The sequence below is a fragment of the Pteronotus mesoamericanus genome, unplaced genomic scaffold, assembly GCF_021234165.1.
Source record: "Pteronotus mesoamericanus isolate MK-2021 breed Mesoamerican mustached bat unplaced genomic scaffold, CSHL_Meso_final contig_221, whole genome shotgun sequence".
Classification (NCBI taxonomy): Eukaryota; Metazoa; Chordata; class Mammalia; order Chiroptera; family Mormoopidae; genus Pteronotus; species Pteronotus mesoamericanus.
In genome coordinates, this window is record NW_026555092.1 from 10353134 (window position 1) to 10375639 (window position 22506).

A 22506-nucleotide genomic window follows, 5' to 3' on the forward strand; every position below is an offset into this window, starting at 1 on the left:
ATAATGAAATAACAAAGAAAAATTCTAATCACTTGAAAATTGATAAAATCTTTTCCTAAACAAGTTCTTGAGTTCAGAGAGGAAACAAAAGCTGCCAGTATAGACAACTTTAATAATGACGACAATACTGGGCCAAAGCCATATTTAAAAGCAAATTCATAGCCCTATTTATTATTAAACAACAATTAAATAAAATAAATGAAATGAGTGTTTAAACTCAAAAAGTAACAGATCAACTTAACAACATTAAGGAGAGAAGGGAGAATAAACTTAATAAAGATAAAAGCACAAAAAATAGCTAAAAAGATCAATAAAAGATAAAATTCTCATTGGTGTACTCAAGAAATAAAAAGAGAAGATATAGAAACACAGATAGGATAATAAACTAAAGAGATAAGTCAACTGTAAAAGATTAGTATATATAATATACTAATACATTTGAAATATTGACAAAATGGAGAACCTCTTAGGAAATTCTGAATTACCAAAATTGTGAGAAGAGAAAAACTTGAGAAAACTGGAAAATACTTAGGGAATAAGTGGTTTCATGGCTAGAGCTTTAAAATTTTAAACAGACTATAATAGCAATACCAAAAAAATTAATCTTGATACAAATACTCTTACAAAAATTATGTATGATACACATATTCACATCTACCTACTCACACACCAACACATCTACAGTGTAAAAAAAAATCCTATGTGCGAAGTGCTAGCAGATCAAATTCAGCCCTAAAACAAACAAACAAAAAAAGCACATGATCTATATAATGGAAACAACACTATTTTTAAATTAAATTGATTGGGGTGATGTTGATTAATAAAATCATATAGTTTCTTCTTTTTTTTAATCCTCCCCCGAAGATATAGTTAGTGATTTTAGAGAGAAAAGTGGGGCGGGGGGGGGGGAGAGAAAAAAAGAAGAGAGAAACACTGATGTAAGACAGAAACATCTATTGGTTGCCTCCCATATGCACCCCAAGCCCAGGACAGAACCTACAACCTAGTTATGTGCCCTGACCTGGGATAGAAGTTGCAACTTTTTTGGTGTACAGGACAGCACTCCAATTAACTGAGCCACACGACCAGGGCAAAATCAAATAGTTTTCAAGTGCACATTTCTATGATACATGATCTGTATATTGCATTTTGTGCCCAGTATACACCACTGTATATGGTGATGGAAGATGGTTTGCCTTTGGGTGGTGAACAACAATTTATTGAGAGGTAGAAAAAATTTTAAAGGAGACATAAACTATTTTCGTGGATGATGACTTTATATGGTTAAGATGACAATTATCCTCAAATAACTTAACATGATTCCCGGCAAGACTCATGCCAACCCCTCCTGTTCCCCTGGAACTCAAAACTATTTTTAAGATCCATCTGCTGGAATAAACAGGTAAAAACAGTCAAGCTCCCCTTGAGAGAGCTAAGAAATAATAACATGAGGGACTAGTTGGCATTTCAAGAGTGTCGTATGTCTGAACTCATTAACCCCCACAGCAGCTCTCTGTGGTAGATACCATTATTATCCCCATTTTACAGATGCAGAAGCTAAGTCCAACTGCCCACAGTCACAAAGCATGTAAGTGATGGGGCTGCGACATGAAACCAGTCCAGCTGTTTCCAGAGCCCAAGCTCTCAACAAACAGACCTTCGTTCTTCCAGTGAAAGGAGGACTTGCCAGTTCAGATATAGAAACATATTAAAAAGCTATAATAATAAAATCTGTATTGTATTAGCTTCACGTGAGAGATCAATGGAACCAAAAAAGAAAGTTCAGAAATGAATATGGACATATAAAAATTAAGTATACGATAAAAGGGGCTTTTCAAATGGCAGGGTAAAGGTTGATTGATTAATAAAGTATGCCTGGACAGATCGCTACCAAGTTGTAGAAAAATTAGATCCACACCTCGCTCGATGCACCACAGACGTACTAGAATGTGAGAAATATTTGTATGATCTCAGAGGTACGGACAGTACTTTCTTAGCATTATACCCAAGTTAGACATCATAAAGGAAACGATATTTTAATTACAGAAAGAAAAATGTTTGAAGAGAAAGTATTTGCATATTATTAAAATTAAGTATTTACTATGATTAACATATAACAAACTACAATTTGGTAAGAAGATAAACCCTCAAAACAGAAATATGGGCCAAGAAAATTAAGAGGTGACTAACAAAAGAATAAAGGTGGTCAATAAAGATGTGGGAAAATGTACAGTATATAACAAAACAAAAACTTCAAACAATGGGGTTATCAAGTTGGCAATGACAATGCATGGAAACTTGCAAAAGAATGGGGAGAAGCTGGCAGGGCAGATGGACACAGAGCAGCCAAGAGCTGGGAGGGAAAACAGGAGAGTGATTTCCAGAAGGAGGAAGGGTTATTTGTTCTGAAATACAACTGTGCATCTGTATATGAGGAGGATGGAAAACAACCCACTGGATTTTTTTGCAACAAGAGACTCATTGAGGACCTTGGTGGCAGCAATTTCTAGGGAGGTTAACACCGAGGTCAAAATGGATGGTGTGACAGAATACTGGGAGGTGAGGAATGGACGTAGCCAGGGAAGGCATTCTGCCTAAAAAGTCTGGATGCGAAAGAGAGTCTTCGAGAACGGGCAGGGAGCTGTGGGGTGTGAAGAAAGACCTTCACTTTTAAGATGAGAGACCTGAGAAAATGTAGATGTTGATGAGAAGGGTTTGGCAGGAGGAGAGAGGCTGAAGAGACAGGAGGCTGATTCCACAAGGCATGAGGTTCCAAGAAGGTAGGAGGTGAAGGAGAATCTATAGTAAAACTTTTGAAACAGGGGGTTGCAGTCCATTAGTGACTGATCATGAAAGAGATGTGGTGGGTCATGAGCTGGATGCTAACAACAACAACAAAAAATAGGATGGAAAATATTTAAGTGCATCATAAGTAGTAATAGGTAAGTACTGTTTGTGAATCGTATGTTTCAATTATGTGTGAGAGTGTGCGAGTGAGTACTATGTGGCATTTCATGCTAGGGTGAATTTTAAGGTGTTTGAAGGTCCTGGATCTAAAGCCTACATGGGATGCACAATGTATAGAGGGATTGGTTTTTGACGGGGGAGAGGAGTGAGCATCTCTGTTGCAAAAGGTGGGAAGGTAAGAGGAAGGATGGGGACAGGGATGACCTGCAGGCTTGGTGTCTTTGTATTTGGAGGTTGAAGATGTTGCCTTTGAGGTGGGAGCCAAGGTCATTCTCCAGTGCGAGGTGAGGAGGGGGGCTGTTCATGGGCTGGAGGGTGGAGAATGCTTGAAATAGCTTCCACGCAGAAGAGGAGAATAGACTGACTTGAGAAACACAGATGGATTGCTAGGCACTGCTGCAGCTTGATTGAGATTGGTGACCATGAATTTGTAGCAGCGCCAATTTGCCTGGTTGGGTGATTTTCTCCGGCAGTGCTCACTCAAGCAGGAGAGGCCCAATGAGATTATTCTTGCTTTGTTGTGTGTCTCTGGACAAGTAAACTGAGGCAGCTCTGCTCACGAATGCTACAGCTGAGCTGGAAGCAGAGGCTTCACAAATCCACCTTTGAATCTCTTCCGTCTCTTTCTGCACAAAAGCTCAGTGTATGTTAATTTTCATCTGTGTTATCTTAACATCATCTCTGGCACTGGAAATGTTGAGTTATCATTCAACTTCATTGGGCCCATAGGAGCTGTGCAAGGTTTGCAAGGTCACATGCATGAGGGGTGAAACTGGCCACCCAGCAGGGCTCATTCTTATAAATCTGATTACGTTAAGCCTTCATTCTCTTTAAGGAAAATACCGCGGATGCCTGTTAGAAACTCATACACATTCCAAAAGGAGCATGAGGGATAAATGGACTATGCTGGTCATGCATTTCCTAGGCACACAGTATGTCTTTTTACTGAATTACAAAACTCATGGGTTGTGTTCAAGCGTTTGCATTCCTTCCTTCTTTTTTTTTTTTTTTTTTTTTTTGGTGGGGGAGGCTGTCCAATCCCCATCTCCCAGGTAGGCACAGCTGAGGGCTGGGGTCCTGCGTTCCCGTAGTAGGGCATTGACCAGAGCTGATCCCTCCCATGCTCCTGAAACACTTGCATTCTGTGTTCCAGAATTCTGTCTTTCCTGGCTGCCCCTGCAGTCATTTGAAAGCTTTCCCCTACCACCCGAATTTTACATTTGGGACCACGAAAGGATCTGTTTCAGGATCACCCTTGTACACTTGCATGCTCGTTACAGTACCCGACCCCACACATGACTCCTTATGTACAGACCTCTTTTCCAAGCTCCAGACCTATATAGCCCGTGGTCTTTGAAACTCTGGAACATCTCCTCCTAGCTCAAGTATTAATGGAGTACCTGCTGTGTGCCAGTCACAGCTCTAGGTACGGGTGGGCAACCCACAAGAAGAGAAGCAAGTGCTCGGCCTCCGGAAGTTTACATTCTAGTAGGTGACAAAGAACGCAAGACAGGACAAAGGGAAAACAAAGTGAATGGAGTGGAGGTGGCCTCCTATCAATAACGGGGTCAGCAACGGCCTCTCTGAGCAGGTGGCCTGATGGTAAGGAGCCAGACACCCTAAGGGAAGATTACTGCAGCTGGGGGGGACTGCAGGTGCAAAGGCCCTAAGGAGGGACTGGGCTTGGCATATGTGAAGGGTGGAAGGGAGGCCAGCGTGACAAGAGCAAGGTGAACCACGGTGCGAGGAACAAGAGATGAACTGGAGAGGATGGGTTTTAGACAACGAGAAGGAGGTTGGATTTTATTATGGAGACTAAACTAAATACGTCCAAAACTGAACTGCTAGCCTTTCCCCCCAAACCTGGTTCTCCTAGATTCTGGGATCTGGAATGTTCCCTGGCTTCAGCAAATGATTCAGACCTGCCCTCACTGAGTTGTGCGCTTTCCCCTGTGCCTCCCTCTCCCTCCCCTCCCCTCCCTCCTTCCACCAGTGCCGCACAAATAACTGCTGGCAGCCCAGACCCTCTGCGCATTCCAGACTTGGTGTGAAACTGATGGACATCTCTACTGGTGATCCCACGGGCGCCTGAGACGCAGGTCCGCAATTGAACGCTTTATCTATTTTCCTGAGTCTCCTTCATTCCTTATCTTCATGAATGACAATATCCAGTTGCCTAAGTAAGATATATCAGCTCCTTCTCCCTCAATCCCATATCCAATCAGCAACTAGCTTCTGTTGATTCTATCTCTTCAACATCTCTTGGACTTGTCACATCCTCATTATGGCCCCCGTTAAGCAGAGTCACTCTTCCTACGGCAGTTGTCTACCTGGTTTTCCGGCCTTAAATCTCACTCCCTTTGAATCCATCCTCCATATTGGCTTCAGAGTGAATTTTGTAAATCACAAATTTTCACGATGGTATATCCTTGATTGGAACTCTTTAAAGGCTCCCTATTGTACAGAGGGTAAAGCCCAAACTCCCCCAAAGGACAGAAAAGATTCTCAAAAACTCAAGCCAATCTTTTTAATCTTAATTTTTCCACCTCCTGCTGCCCCCTATATTCCAGCTGTATTAGAATAGCTCTACAAATGTGCAAGGGTAACTCCATGTCTTGGTGACGCTATTTCCTCTTTCTAGAGTGTTCTCTTCTTCTGGACTGAAAAACGGCACTTAGTGGCTGCTCACCAAGATCATAAGGAAATATGTTTGGACTTCCTTCCAGGGAACTCACAATGAGCCGGGGAGCTGACAGTTAGCTGGGCAGAGCGACCTTCCAGACCCTGGTGAGCCTTACCTGACTCCCAGAGCAAGACAGGAGTTACCCAGGTAGGCTGGGCGGCACCCCTCCTCCTCAGCCCATCTCCTGAGCCCCCAGAAGACTGCCTTTGTACAAAGGGACTGGAGAAGGAGTCTCTAATCCAAAAAGAGGTTACCCACGGCTCTCCTAGGAAGCCGAATGCTAGAGAAGGCAAGCAGTGCCTATGCCAGGAACCATGGAGCCCAAGGAACCCACAGCAGCCAGCACTGATCTGATCAAGTGAGATGACGGATTTGCTCAGAGGCTCACAACAGGGATGGGTCTCGGTAGTGCTTCAAGCCTCAGCGCCTGAGCCAGAAGCTGTGCAAACAGACTCCTGGCTGGTGACACTCTGTCGCCTTGATAGCTCTGAGTCAGACCTTGCATGGCACAGCAGAGAAGGCGCGGTCTGTGTCAAGGCCCTGGGAATACACTTGGCATAGGCATAATTTTGAAAATTTTACAGAGAGAAGAGGAGCTGTTTGTTCTGATTCCAAAGGTGAAAGCTGAAGTGATAAGGTCAGATATATCCCATTCTCCTGCACACAGAGGTCACAGCCCTGGATCCGATCCCTGAGGCTTGGTTGGTTCTTCCAGCCCCCATTCCACCTAGGTAGCTGTGGTCCTCACATGCACTGGACCAGGACTCTTAGCCGTAGGAGTGTGGCCTTTGCACTGGGCCCTGTTTGTAGTGGAGTTCTGGACAGATTCCTGGGTTGGTATGGGCTGAAATTTTGCCTGTGCTATGATCCTCCAAGAAATCTGAGCATCTTCCAGTTGGAATATGTTTTCCTTCCTCTATCTATACCCTGGTAGAACATTGAGGCCACATCTATTACTGCAATAATTCAAAGACTACTTTATAATAAAAGCACGTGCTTGTCACTAGACTACGAGCTCTTGCAAGGCAAGAACCATGTTAGAATCATGTCTGTTACTCTCCCAGTGCTGAGGCCAAGGCCAGGTGCATAGCAGCCCCTCTCTTCCACAGACTGTTGCATTCAAATGAAATAAGAGGCAGACAATCACAACATCGTTATGATGTCAGAATCCAAGACCTCGCATCCCATTCCTTGTCAGGTTATCAACACGGAGGCCAATGCTGCTGGGACTCCAGGAGGCTCCCACCGTTGTAACAGTTGTGCCGTGGCAGCTCCAGACTGGCTAGTCTCACAGCAGTGACGTATCACTGTGTGCATCACTGCCCCATGTCTCTTGTCAGGGGACGAAACCCCTCAGGAATGACCCCAAAGTCCCCTAATACAAACGGACACACAGTATGTGTTCCATGAGTGGTTCACAGATGTGACCTAACATCTGATTATCTAGGAACACTTTAGAATTACAATTCCTGGGCCTCATCCCAGACCTGCTGAATCAGAATTTCTGGGGATGAGGCCAGAATCTATATTTTAAAAAGCCCATGAATGACTCTAATGATTAGCTGGGTTTGGGTCCATTTTGGACGGGGCATGACCACCAAAGACATCTCCCTCACCTGTGAGGTTCCTGCCTATTTAAAACTAAAGATAACCAATGTGTGGGGCCTGGTAGGATAAGAGTTGGGTCCACTTCCTTGGCCCTGCTGGCCACCTCCTCTGTGAGCCACCTCTCCAGCCCATCTCTGCCTGGCTGACCCTGCCCAGCCATACTGAAGACCTTGATTCCACAGGCTCCCATCTCATGGCCAGATCTTGAGCCACGCTCAGCCAAGCCTGACAGTCACGGGGAAGTCCCACCCCCCTCAAACCAGTGCGGTGGCGGGTGTACGTGGGGCTCTACAGAGTAACAGGTGGTGGGCTTCTGAGAAGCCCAGCTCATCCACGAGCGTACAAAGTTTCTGGACCCTCCCTGTCTGCCACCCTTGCCCCACCATGTGTGTTCCCAGTCCAGGGACGGGACTTCTGCTCTGTTCCTTGACTTCCTGTCCATTCCTTGCTGTGAATGAAGCTCCTTCTGAAACCACAGTCTCTGGCTAGGCAGGGACACCCTGCAGGGGTGGACCTGGTTGCCCCAGGTGAGGGCCAGATTCAACCCAGAAGCTGCCTTCCCCCGTAGGGTATCTTCCTGTTTAAGAATAAATGTAACAAGTGCTGTATGACCCGCATTGACCTGGTAGGGCACATGTTGACTCTCCCTCCTTGGCCATTCTGTTAGGAAATGATGACAGCCACCCTAATGAGCCACCCCTTCACCCAGGGCCAGCTGTCCCCTCCGCGCCTCCCTCAGCTGTAGCTTACCCTTGCCAGCCGCGCCTGCAGTGCCCTGTCCCCAGGGCAGGAGCAGAATCATGCCCTCCCCACCTCCAGCCACCACTGTGGACTTTCTGCCCAAGGAAAGGATCCTCTGGATTACTGGGGGCCCATCCACAGAGCACTGTGCCCCGCCAGCTCTGCCCATCCCTGGCACACTGAGACCACAGCTCTTTGGCGTCCAGGTGCTCGGGGGCTGGGTAAGAGGAAGGGGACCCCAGAACTACACAGGCTTGTTTTTATTTTCCACGAATTGGCCTGAAACATGAATTCGGACCAAAGCAATGCCCAGACTCCCTGCTTCTGTCCTGGGGACACCTGTGGGTTAACAGGACCTTTAATGAAGCCTAGAGCAATGAGGAGACTGTCACATCGGCAGAGGAGGCTCACATGGCCTTTATGACAGCCCTAGCCCCTGATCGCCAGCGGTTCCCGCAAATATTACCCGCCCCCGCTCACTGAGGCTGATGCTTTCAAAAAACCTCAGCTGATCCCAACTCTGGCTCCAAAGACTAGAGAAAGGCAATTCCAAGGACTCTAGCTATTGTGGTCATATTTCCCAGGCCAAAAGAAAGGCTGCTTGAAATTGCACTTGTCCCAAAACTCTGGGATTATATATTATAGGGAATGCCAGGCTTCAGCCACAGAGAAGAGAGAAAACGGGACATGCTCCACCTGTGCACAGGGCACTGAGGTCACGGTGGGAGGGGAGCGAACAAAGTACTTGCCTATTTAAAAATAAAGGTAGCAAGCAATGAGTGTGACCTATATGAAGGAAATCACAAAGCTGTTATATTTAGAAAAGTGAAAGTAGATGAACAAAGAGTGACATGCCATGTTCCTAGATGGAAAGCTGTGTCTTGTAAAATGCCTATTTTCCCCCAGTTAATTTATAGTTTAATAGGAGTGCACATACAAAATCCCAATAGGACTTTTTTCCCCCCTCTGACAAAATGATTCTAAAATTAATCTTGAACAACAAACAGATGAGCATAACAATGAATGTTCTGAAAGAGAAAATAATTAAGGGAGGAAGGAGTCGTTTCCAGCTCTGCCAGATATTAGAACATATTATAAAACAACAATTAAAATTTTTCAATACCAGTGCTACGATAGAAATAGAGCAGCAGAACAAAGGGGGGCTCAGGAAATAGACTTAAGTCCATTTGAGGATCCAGTATGTGATAAAGCAATTCATTTCCCTCAAATCAAAAGGGAAATGAATTACTTAATAAATTGTGTTGGAAAACCACATAATAGTTTGCACAATATTATACATTCATCTAAATAAACTCCAGATGGATTAACAAATTATATTTTAAAAAAATCAAGTTGCCGAGAAATAACCCAAAATAGAACAAACTGCTTCTCAGATCTGTGGCAGAACGGTAACTTCGTCAGCTATGAGAGGAAAAAAGCCTAGCGAGAGATTTGTCTGTATAAAAATGTAAAAGACGGTACAATGCAAGCTAGCGAAAGGGGAAAACAAATGGAAAACAAGGAATTGAGAACGTATGTATGCTGAATACCACGAAGAGCTTCTATCCACAATACAGAAACAGCAGCACCTTCAAGTTGGAAAGGAAAAGGCCAACACAGCAGTTTCATGGCCACATGTCGGTACAGACAGTTGTTACACAGGGACTGCTAGACAGAGGTGGACCCAGACCTGGAGAAGGGCCCGGCTGCAGTCTCTGTCCAGGGTCCTGTGACAGAAACCCCGACACCCTTTTCATGCCTCTGGCCCATGTGGACCCAGCAGTCTCTCTCCAGGGCCTACGTCCACAAACCTGACCTCCCTTCTTCTATCACACACATTTCACATCAGCCACCTCCTTTAGAAACCACTGCAAACCAAGTACCCGGACTGGCAGCGCATGTGTGCACATCTCGTGTTTGCGTGAGTCAACATACCCCGCTTTGGCACGGGCTCAAACCCCATGGCTTCTCTCAGAATCCGGCACTGCCCCTCCGATGTCTCCTTGTTCACCAGGACCCCAACTCTGTCCCGCCATCTTTCAGGCCAACTATTCTAACAGCGATGATGTATGTCCACACTCTGAGAAGCGGGGCTGCTGCCTCGCGCGCACTCAGCGAATATGCATTAAAGAAAAGAAGGGATCTTCGTGGGGGCGACCCTCAACGCGTCTGCGTGACCAATGCTTTCTACTTGAAAAGAGTACATTTGGAATCACAAGAGCTCACTTTAATTTACATAATTATGTCTTTCTTCATGTTGGAGTGAGCTCTTTGAGGTCAAGGACTGCCCAAATCATCTCTAAATTTGCGGCACTTATCATAACATTTGGCACTTTGCAGAAGTCGACAAGGGTGTGCTGTAGGGATATAGTCAACTTATACCTATTACAATAGCAATCTTTAAAAGGCCATACAAATAATTGAGGTTTGGCGATGCTGATAAAGGTTACGAGTGATATATATATATGGACTCTAGGAAGAAAACCACAAAGTTGCTATATTTATAAAGGACATGGACATAAAAGAGAAATAGGCCACGTTTTTGAATGGGGAGGGCATGTATGTTATGAATCTTATTCTTAACCTTGGAGTTTCTGTTGCTGGCATGACAAACTGGCACGACACTTTAAGGGAACAGTATAAGACTGAGAGCTATTAGGGGGAGGGGGTGGGGGCCGAGAGAAAAAGGTAAAGGATTAAGCAAAAACAAAAAAAACCCCAAAAAACCCCCAACAATCCAAAACAAAACTCAAAGACACAGACAATAATATGGTGTTCACCAGAAGGAAAGGGGGGTGAGGGAGGTAGAAGAGGGTAAAAAGGGGATAAATAGTGATGGAAAGAGACTTGGGTTTGGGTGGTGAACACACTATACAATATACAATGTATGACTATTATTATAGAATTGTCTACCTGAAACCTATATAATTTCATTAACCAATGTCATCCCAATAAATTCAATAAAAATGAAAAAAAAATAAAATAAAACCAGAGCAATCATGCTAGAGAGAAAAAAAGAGTATATACATCAAGAGTTATAAAAATGTTTCTACCCTGGCCCAACAAACCTCACTCCCCGAAATTTATCCTAAGGGAGTAATTGAAGAGAAGGGAAAAAATAAAACCCCCAAAACTCCAGCCATATGCATGAGGATAGTCACTACAGCCCTACAGAACATAACTGCACGTAATAGGTTGACTAAGTTGTGGTCCATTTACTAGACAGACTATTCCACAAATATTAAGAATGATAACTATGCAAGATATACAGTAGCATGGCAAGATATGCAACATAATGTGAACCTTAAAACAGACCACACAAGATGGTATGTTCACTTCGATTAAAACCACATGAAATACGTATGTACATGGGTAAGGATCAAAATAGAATGGTCAAATTTGACATTAGTTTTGGTTTAAAGAAGTGAAATAAAAAGTATTTTATTTACTCAACCCTTTAAATTTATTTAAACTTTTAAAAAACAGAAAGTACCAGAAGCCTGTGTTGGGTACTAGCCCTGGAGCTCCAGGTACTTCTTGAAAGAGTTATACACTTTGTACAGGGCACGGCACCACGAAACCCCGCTTCATCCTCCCTGGGCAGGACCCTCCCCAGAGACCCTCCAGCTTAGAATTTGACCAGGAAGAGTCATAGCCCCTTATGCAATTGACTTTGTACAGAGCAGGTATTCAATAAATGAAAGATGGATAGATAAATGGGTGGGTAGAAGGGATGAGAAAAAATGAGGAAAAGGCTTCTACACTGCTATAGTACATATTGGGAGGTATCCAGCACTGGTAGAGTTTTAACAAAGCTTATGGCTGTAGCCTTTGTGAATTTGTTTAAGTCCAATCATCCCTATTACTTCATGGGAGTAACTCAGCCAACACCTAGCTTCCATGCTTCCGTATTCTATGCTAGTATTGTCCTAAAGCTTCCTTGTCCTTCCTGCTGCAGATGACCGCTTGGATTCTGGAAATCGGGTGCATCAAAGAGAGGAAAGAATCGGAGTAGGAGCCTGCTCTGTCCTTAACAGTTCAAATTTGAACCCATCACTTCATGGCTCCAGCATCTCATCTCCTTGAAATTTGTTTTCACCTGTCTGATGAGAGAATAAATATTCCATTAAGTTGTAACGAAGGGGGATTCTTCTCAGTGACATAAAACATTTAGTAAATACCAGTACCTCCCCTTACCCTATACTTTCTCACTGCCATGGTTCTATGGGTCCTTGAGTTTGATCATAGCCTCAGTGAAACTGCAAATGCCCTGACTTCTTCATATTTAGAATTTGATTAACACTGTTATCCTAGACCAGTGGTTCCTAATCTTGTGGGGTGTTTTCCCCAGGATGGTGACAACCTTTGGAGGTGTGTGAGTGTGCACGCTACTGCCTTCTAGTGGGCAGAGAACAGGGAGGCTTCTGAACATCTTACAGCACAAAACCTGCCCCCAAACAGTTATCTGGCCCAAAATGCCAGTAGTGATAAGGTTAAGAATCCTGATGACCCTATGATCCAATCCACTCCTCTCTCCAGCAATGTGTGTGTGTGTGTGTTGTCCAGAGGAGGGGCTGGGGAGGCTCTCAGAGAGGAGTAGTAGGGAGGGAACTAGGAGAGGACCATTTCTCACAGCATCTCTGTGTAGAACACCTTCCTTTACCCCACTCCAGTCCCCAGCTCTTCAAGGCCCACCTCAAGCCCTGTATCCGTCTGTGACGTTTCTTCAGAGCACCCAAGGACCCACTTCTCCCTCCTTGGTCTTGCAAGGTTCAGCTGCCGATTTGTCACTTGCACTGCATCCATCGCGGGAGGCCCTGCCTTCACATTTCACACATATGCCATATACATTAGGAACTGAGCAACTAGGATTCACACCTTCTCTGGAGGTTTACAAAATGGCGAAGGCAAGCTTGCATTTGTGCAGTCTTGGCATATCTCCGGTGAAGGCTGCTTTGTAACTTCCTTTTGAAAGTGGCTGCTAATGGACTGATAATTGGTTTCCTGGCTTTTTTATGAAGTGTGAAGCATTCCGCTAGCCTGTCAACTGAAGCATCAAGTATTGTGCAAACTACCCACCATCAGAGTTATTTGTATCTTCCTTATTGTATCTCTTGTCGTGGAGGAATCATTGGATGGACGGAAGGATGTGGGAGTACGGGAAAGGCTCTCTACTCTTATGTAAGACAGGGAGGTGACATGTCAGAACTTGGGGGAGGTGGAGAGTAAGTGTAACTTGGTCAGAGATTTCTCCCCAGGGCGCCAGGCTGAGCCCATTTCCTAGACAGGGACTCAAGAGCTGTGAACCCACCGCATGGTACTTGGCACAGGACAGACACTCAGTATATTCTGCTGAGTGGATGGAGAGCGGTACTACTTCCAACGGATTATGAGCAGTGATCCCTGGAGATGTGAACTAACCAGGGAGGAAGAGAGAGTAAGAGAGAAGAAGCTGGCTCCATCTTTTCTTTCAAAAATGCTTTTCACTGTAAGAACATCATCTTCTTTAAAACCTGGATGAAAAAGACCATCTATTGAGCATCTACTACTGTGAGGGCAGCTCAAAAGCCAACACAATTATTCTGAAGTCTCTGCTCGCTATGGAAAATGTTCTGAAATGTGAGGGAAGAGTGCATTTGTGTAGTCTCGGCAGGGCAATTCCCTGGGGAGGAGCGGCTTTGAAGAAAATGTTTCAAGAGAAGAACAAGGCACTGCTTTGCACTTGTTGGGGACAATTGTTCAAGGAAATTTGAGCCATCAAAATATTTCCCCGATGCCACCCCTAATTTTCAGAAGGAAGGAGCAGTAGTGTTTGCTAGGTGTTGCATTAATATTTATTGTGACTAATGCGCGATGAAATTTAGGCTACTTAAGCTGCCTTTTGCTGGAGGTGCTTTTGCATTTCCAGTTAGGGCCGCTTTATAAAGCACAGAGACTGACTGTACCGTTCCATACTTTTATAGGTGCTTACAGATGTTGTCCCTTTTCCCTTGCTCACACGCTATCATATATTTGATCTGAGGTCGGGAGCAGGACACCAAAGTTTAACATCATCCCTTCATCCAAGTTTGACCTGCTGTGTAAATGACCCATTTTAGGAATTGGTTTCCAAGCATTTATCGTGGAAAATGTGAGAACGGTTCTTGTCACGGTTCTTTTTTTTTTTCCCCCATAAATGTAATCAGAGAGGCTTAGAATTTTCAGAGCCAAAAGGGATAGATTAGTAAACCACAATGCAGAGAGAGGATGTCCTGGCCCGTGAGGAAGCTGGGCTAGGAGGAAGGAACACGTCTCCAGAGTCTGAAAGCACAGTTTTCTCAGGACCTTCTTCATCACCGTCCTCTCACTGCTCACCAGACTGTGAGCCTGGGCAGGGCCCAGGACCTGGGGAAGCACCCACCTGGGAGGGGCTGGGTACTCAGTAGCGCTGCCAGGTGGCACTCCTTCGCCTTCATGACATACACATGTGACCCTGCTGTGTGGCGCGAAGGCGTGGGGCCAGCGGGCGCTCTGGCCCCCACCACTGAAGCTGGAGGCCCTGAGACTCAAGCTGTGTCCCGTTACATCCAAATGACCAGAAAAACTCGAGCGATGGCAGTGCCTTGGGGATGCTGTCCCCACATAGCCCAGAAGAAGCGCCATGCTGGGCCCCAGGGTGCCTGCCTGCGGCCTGCTCCACAGTTCTCATCAGCATGCCTCTGGCTCCTTCCTCATGTGAAACCACAGAGAGCCCTGGCTGGTGCTCGCCAGGACAGCTCTGCCCTCTTCTCCCCAGCTGCCTGTAAGCAGGGCCCAGCTCCTTGGAAGCTGCTGACCTCGCTCCTGGAAACAAAGGGCCTGCTGGTCCTCTGCCCTCACTGAAGCTTCTAGAAAAATCTACAACTACTCCTAAGAGGCAAAGGGTCAGGTAAATTCTGGGGGGACTTGAGTGAAAGCCCCCAGCGCACCGTAGCGTTCTGCTACCTGCATCTCTCAGTTTGTGGGGCTGGGAATTTTATTCTGCTCCCGAGTGGCTGGCTGGCTCTGCTACCTACTTCCTTCCTACCAGCTCTCTGTCCCAGAGGCCCGGCCCTTTCCAGTTCCCCTGCCTTGTTTTATGCAGTTGGATTTCAGAGATGAAGCCCCCATGGTACCCAGGACTCCCACAGCCTGTGCTTTTTACCTTTTGAGGTCCTGCCTCAAATCTGCCCTGCGGTTCAGTCTCTATGACCACCAGACCCCCTGTTCCTGCGTGCCCTGCGCTGCTTGCTTCCTGTTAACCTCTCTGCGCCCACAGGTCCCCTTGGCCTGCAGGGTGCTATGAGGCTCACACTGTCAGGCACTATATTCTAACCATGTCAGGCCACAGAGATGGGCAGATTTCATGCAATTTTATTATTTTCAATAAGAGCGATTTGCTGAATGTGTATCTAAGAGAGATTTGATCTCTGAACGTCTGCAAGAATTTTTACATAAACTCACAAGTCATCAAAAATGCTTTGTTAAACCAAATAAAGTGACTTCTTTTTTTCGTTTGAAAAGTATAATCACCCTCGCGTGACCCAACTCACCAACTCACACACCACACTCCCAGTCAGCACGGATGTTCCCTTTTGGCCTCCCAGGTTATTCCCTCCCCCAGCCCTGAGAGGCCACCACCGTTCTCGAACATAAGCACCCGGAGGTCCCGAGAAGCCCGCCGGGGTGGGGGAGGAGAGCCGAGGTTCAGGCGGCCTGCACTTCCCTGAGAGAGAGATGGAAAGAGATGGAGAAGGTGGGGGCGGTGAGGGGTGGGAAAAGAAGAGGCAACAGCCCAGAGAGGCTGGATCTTTTGATTCCTCAGTAGAGACCAGGCCTGCACCACTCTGACCACACACAGCCCCCTCACACTCGCCAAACCCAGGGGACCCTGGACTTAAAAGTATTACTTGCGCCGAAAGAATGACTGTACCGCCTAAGAGGAAGGAGGACAGGCCTCCTTGCTATCTCTGTAGGACAGAGCACTCCACTCCCACCTTTTTGCCAGAAGACAGACAATCCAAAGACAACTTGATCCCCGCCCCTCCCTAAATCCGATCCAAGAGGAAGCAGTTTGAGAAAACTTATACCCTGGCAAGGCTATGGTCTCCTACAGTATTCGGAGGCTGGTACAGAGCCTACAGTGTAAAAAATTTGCCAGTCCCTTCTGCTCTGGCTCAACTGTCGGGTGTCAGTGGTGGCAACCAGGGTGAGGAGGAAATGCCTGGGTCTGAGCCTGGGGGACCAAGCCCCAGTGGCCTCTCCAGGATTACCCGTGAGGGTAAGATGGCATTGAAGAAGGTCCCCAAATGTCAAGAGCCACCATTTTCAGTGCTACAGTCCCCGTTACTGCCAGAAAGGAGGACCCAAGCAGCAGGGTTGTGAGGAACGGAAGAAAGCAACCAGAGTGAAGCAGTTAACCATCTGCAAGGGTCCCGTGGATGGGGCCCCTGGGCCAGCTAGGAACGGACCCCTGCCTCTTGGCGGAGACCCCGACGTGGCCTCCTCCCGCTCACTTACACACGCAGCCTGGCTTCTTAGCCGACCACTGGTTATTCTTTTGGCACGTGATTGCCTTCTGCCCCACCAGCTCAAAGGCAGGCTGGCACTCAAACTGGAGTGTGTCACCGTGGCGAAAGCGAGAGCCTTCCCTCCGGCCGTAGGCAGGGACGCCAGGGTCGCCGCAGCTGCCCTGCTCGATCTCTGAAAGACAGAAAGACAAGAACACAGAGGCAAAAGGTGACTTCATTCCTGTCGTGGCGCTGGAGGTCCCCGTGACACGCTTGGCAGCTCCACTGCCCTGAGTCAGCACTCAGAGTGACACAGGTAGGTTTTTAATGAGTAGCCCTGCAACCTGGGCCTTCCGGCCACCAAGTGCCCAAGCCTCTGTGTCCACGTAAAGTGTTTAGGTGCTTGGATGTTTTCATTCTGGGAAGGTGCATCTATATTCTTCATAGGACGCCTGCCCCACCGGCTAACAAGTCCCGAAGTTGGAAGACTTCCTTACTGAACTTGACTCTGTATTTGTATTACTAATGCCACTTGACAGATCTTGAGTGCGGTCCATCCCTGAGCGGCAAAGGCACGCACCAGGCGAGAAGGCAGCTGATGCTTGGCCGCCTGCCTTTCCCCAAACCAGAGATTAAGTGAGAATCAATACTGGCTGCTTTCTGATATGGAACCACTTGCATGAAGATATTTTCTTAAAATTCAGTTTGCGATGGTAGCAGGTAAAATGAAACAAATGACTCGTTAGGCATGCTTTTAAGTTCATTTGATTCAGCGGTGTTGAGTCAGACGAGGAGTGGGTTCCCTGGCAAAGCTCGGGGGGCCTGGGCTCGGCCCTGGGGGCCGCTGCCTTGCTTCAGTAAAGGAATCTGCCCCGGCCAAGTCCTTGGCGTTTCCTCGGAGGAGTCACCCCAACTGCCACTGCCTTGTGCTGGGTGCTGTGAGAGATGAGGGAGGAGGAGGCAGGAGGGGAGGGCAGGGAGGGCGGGGAGGGCGGAGGAAGAGCTCTGTTCCCAGGGAGGAAGGCATCCTGCAGGAATGACAGGGAGCAATGAATGAGGTGACAGATGGTAGGGGAGGATTGGAAGAGTCCCCTGATTGGGGAGAGAAGGGGCTGAAGTAATTGGAGGTTCTTGGACACCTTCCCAGGCTTGTCAGGCCAAAGGGACCCTGGCTTTTCTGTAGACACCATTATGGGCTGTCAGGAGCCACAGTCCCCAAAGTGGCCATGTGTGAACTACCAGGGATGATTCTGCAAAAATCTTCTTCCCACAACTGTTGGGCTTCTGTGGGCCGGTCAGGCTAGCTCCGTGCCCTGCCTCGGATGGATGGGCGCTTGACAGTCACATCATACTCATGTCACCCACCCTCCCCCACGGCAAGGCCTGCAGCCCTCTGCCGAGAGCTGGTGGAGCCAGGCACTCTGTGGCTGGGACTGTGTGCGTGTGACTCCAGTCAAACATCTAGGGTCCCTGGTGTGAGGGGAAGGACGGCGTGGGGTCAGTGCGACCATGCCATGTGCCCGGTCTAAGGACTCAAGTAGAGACCGGCTCACCTACTTCTCATCTCACACGTCCTCTTGGCCTCACCCTCCACACACACCTGCTGAAGGCACTACCGACCCCGCTTTGATGCTGGCTTCCTCTGCCAGGTGGGGGAGGGAACACACCGAGCCATTCCTGGGAAGGGGGTCCCTTTGCTCCAGGCCCCAGAGCTCCTGGGTCTCTCACGAAGGGAAGAAGGGGCCCCTGGGACAAGTCATTCTGGAGAAGCAAGCAGCAAGGCCCTCCTCCTTCCAGGTGTCCCCAGACACGCTCTCTCTGGCACGTGAGACCCTGGCGAGGACTGTCACTGCGGCATTCTGAGACCTGAAGAAAGTTACCCAGCGTCTGAAGACAGAGACGAGTCCTTCTCCCCAGGAGAGGACCCCCATTTACGGTTTCTTAGTGAGGTTGCAGAAGGTACACATGTGGGTACACCTTCCTACGGCCCCGCCATCAGCTTGTCTGGGAGTGTGATCAGCTGAAGAAAATCAGCGTCCTCACAGGCAGGGAGGAACCTGCCCAGCCCTCCCACGCTGCAGGCACCGGGCCTTCCACACACCCACGCCCACCCGACTTCTCCTGCCATCAATGGGACCAGAAGCATATAACGAGCACCTGCTATGTGCCAGTCCCCGTGCTAGAGACTTGAGGACCTGAGATCTGGACAAGGGCTCAGCTGCCAATGGCTGAACAATCCAGTCGTGATGCAGCAAGGAAGGAGGTGTTTGTGACTCAGGGTGACTGGTGCTGTGGGAGCGTCCAGAGGGGCACCTAACTCAGACTTGGAGGGTGGGGCTGAAATAGGCTGTGGCAGGTGAGGTGCTGACCTTGGGCACAAAATTTTAGGGAGCACCCACCCAAAACTCAGGAATCAACACAAATAATATCTTGGTGCCGTATATATATATTTATATTTTCGTTTGAAAAGTATAATCACCCTCGTATATATATATATACGAGGGTAATTTTTTTATAAGTATATATAAAAAATATATATATATATTTTTTAGAAAGTCAAAACTAATGTCTATAAATTGAACCCAACACGAAGAAAAGTACGAAAACTTAAAGACCAGATCTGACCTGACCTAGCACTTGCATGACCCACCTCACTGGTCTCACCCTAGTGCTGGCCATCAGAGCCTGTTGTTATTTCAAATGTTCATATTTTTAATCATAGACATTTTGCATTGATCTTGATTTTTAAAATTACATTAAAATATTTATCTTAATTACTGAGGTTTTTGGTTTTTTTTTTTTTGCATTTACACCTCCTTTAAACTATGTGCCCAAGGTGAGTGCCTTGTTCTCCTCCCTGCCCAGTCCCAGCCCTGGCAATAGGGAAGGCTTCCTGGAGGCGGTGACATCTAAGCTGAGGCCGGAAGCCTGTGCAGGAGTCAGCATGTGGGAGGACAAGTGGGATTCACTGCAGCAAATAGCCAAGACATGAAGACAACCTGCGTGTCCACCAATGGATGGATGAATAAAGAAAATTTAGTGTGCACACACCCACACACAGAAAGAGGAATATTATTCAGCCATAAACAAGAAGGAAGTCTTGCCATTTGTGATAATATAGATGAAATTAGAAAAAATTATGCTAAGTGACATAAGCCAGACAGAGAAAGATCAATAGGGTATGATCTCACTTTAATGTTGAATCTAACAATACCAAACCCATAGAAACGACAAGCAGAGCGGTGGTTGCCAGGCCTGGGGGAATGTGGGACAGGGAGAGACGTTGCTCAAAGGGCACACACTCCCAGTTATAAGATGAGTAAGGTCTGGGGATGTAGCGTACAGCATGGTGACTGTAGTTAACAGACTGTGTTAACTGTGTTATTTAAAAGTTGCTAAAAGAGTTGATCTTAAAAGTTCTCATCACACACAATTGCAACTATGTGAGACGATGGTTGTGTTAACTAACCAAGCGTATTGTGGTCATCGTTTCACAATACATTCATCTATCAAATCGTCATGTTGTACACTTTAAACTTACACATTATCTGTCAATTCTATTTCAATAAAGCTGGGAAAAAGGAGTAAGTGGGAGAGAAGGGAGAAGCAGCACCCTTCAGGTGGAGAAGGACGCAGGCGGAGCCTCCGAGGTGAGACTGTAGGACCGCAATGACAGCAGGGGTGGTAACTCCTAACTTTCAGATCTATAACCCGTAACTCCAGTGCTGACGATGTGACGGCAGCCACTCCGGGCACTGTAGTTACGTTGACTCATTTCATCCTTATACTAAACCCTGAGAGCTAGGCACTATGAGAGCCATTTTAAAATGGAGGAAATGGAGGCTCAGAGAGATCACGTAATTACCCAAAGTCACAGAGCTAGGACGTGGTGGACTGCAGATTCAAAGGTGGGTTGTATGGGCTCGTAACCGCTCTGCCACCCTGCTTTTCCACAAGCACACGTACTACAGACAAGGTGGTGAGAGAAGAGGCTGGAAAAGGCCTGCGTAATCTGCGGGGAAGACTGGGCTCTAGATAACAGGCAACAGGGGGTTGACAAAGGGTTTCATTCTATTTAGCATTTCACGTTGTATATTTTAAAAGATCACCCTGACTGTTGTCTGGAGAATGGATGGGGCCAATAATTCTGGGGGCAGAGAGATCATCCATTCATTTAACAAACATCTGAGTGTCTCCTTAGTGAGCCATAGTGCGGAGCACGGCGGGGTTCAACACAGAACAAGGCAGGCATAAGCCCTGCCTCTGTGGGGCTTCTTTTCTGGTGGGAGGTTCACCATAGCCTGGGAGATGTTTTGGTGGCATCCTGGGCTGGGCACAGGCAGAGGGAATGGGGAGAGGCTGAACGATCTGGGAGGTCTGAAGCGGGAAGAAGCCATAGGCCACACTGAGAGTGAGGATCCAGGGGATAAAGGAGAGGCATGGGTCTACCACGGCTGAAGGGCCCTGGGCTTTCACTGAGACAAGAATGCAGGAAGAAGAGCAGGTCTGGGGGGCCACCGGGAGGGCATGCTGCATTTTGAGGTGCCTGTGGTGCCCCAACCAGACACCGCTAGTACAAAGTGGCTATGCGAGTCTCAAGTTCAGGAGAAAAGTCTGGTTTAGAAATAGAGATTTTGGGATTCAACTCTCAGGTGATAAAAGAAGCCATGAGAAGGATGAAGAAGGAAGCCATGAGACCACCCAAGGACAGCAAGAAGCATTGTCAGTCCAGGACAGAACACATAGGAATACTGCAGGGGCCGGCACGATGCTAGATTACTGTCCTGGGGAGAGGGGTCACAGGCGCTTAGAGAAGAACGGGCTTCAAGGAGATCGACTGCATCATATGCTGCAGGGAAGTTTAAATAGGACTCAAAAGGAGGTTAGTGAAGGTCAGTGTTGATACTGGCAGGAACAGGCTGACAGTAACAATGGGTCCAACACCCAGTGGAAGAAGAGGAAGATGAGACAGGAAGAGGAGAGGCCACTTGAAGATGGCATTTCTTGGAAGTGACAGAATAGAGAAGTTAGGTGGTAACACATGAGGCATATGGCCTTGTGGGGGAAGTTTTAAAATCTTTTTAAGATGGGAGAAACCTAACCATATTTACATGATAGGGAAGGAGAGAGAGACATAGAAATAGAAATAGAAATAGAAATAGAAATGGGGATATATATAGAGATTACACGGTTAACTAAAAATTGGAGCACAAATGGGGAATAATAGCATGCGACTCTAGAAAAGGCAGGAGGCATGGGACAGAGAGCTTGCTGGGGGGCTAGGCTGGGAGACCTGGCAACCCTAGGAGGGAGGGGGGAGGAGGGAGGAGGGAAGAGGTGGTTCTAATGAGCTTTGACATAGGACCGCGGAAGGCTGAGGGGATCCTGTGATGACAGAGGCTCTATGTTCCACACAGAGGAAGAAGTCATGGTCTTTGCTGAAAGCGAGCGACCAGTCCTGGGGAAAAGGAGACGATGTTGGCTGGAGTGTCTGAAGCAATCAGCCTGGAGAGAGGAAATCATTACACGCACCTGTGGGACTGTGGAGGGTGGCGAGGACTCCTTTGACAGGGGCACCATGGGCAGGGCTGTGTGACGGGTCCCAGAAGCCCTCAGGAACGCGGTTCTAGTAGAAGTGGAGGAAGGGGCAGCCGGACTGATTGAGGGGTGCGGTGGGGCTTGGAGAAATACAAGGGGGGACACCCCCCAAAATGGAATGTATTTATAAAAAAACTGTGTATTTATTTTTATACTTCAGGCATCTTCAAAGTACTCTCCATTTGATGCAATACACGATATCGAGATTTTTTTTTTTCCCCACTGCTCAAAACAGTTTTTGAACTTGTTGATTTTGATGCCTTTTACTGCTTCTGCTGTGTTTTGTTTTACCTCTCCCACATTGGCAAAGCGTTTCCCTTTGTGGACTTTTTTCACCCAGGGAGACAAAAAGTTGCTTGGGACAAGATGGGGTGAATAGGGAGGGTGGGGCACGGGGGTCAT

At 47.2% G+C, this 22506-nt stretch overlaps 1 protein-coding gene across 1 annotated transcript in view; it reads right to left on the reverse strand.

The window, feature by feature from the left end:
* Positions 1-22506, reverse strand: part of CSMD2 (CUB and Sushi multiple domains 2) — a 547845-nt gene that overhangs the window by 199559 nt on the left and 325780 nt on the right. Inside the window, exon 13 of the mRNA XM_054571941.1 lies at positions 16517-16699. Within this exon, the coding sequence (XP_054427916.1) occupies positions 16517-16699 (183 nt within the window). The remainder of the gene's footprint in view (positions 1-16516; positions 16700-22506) is intronic.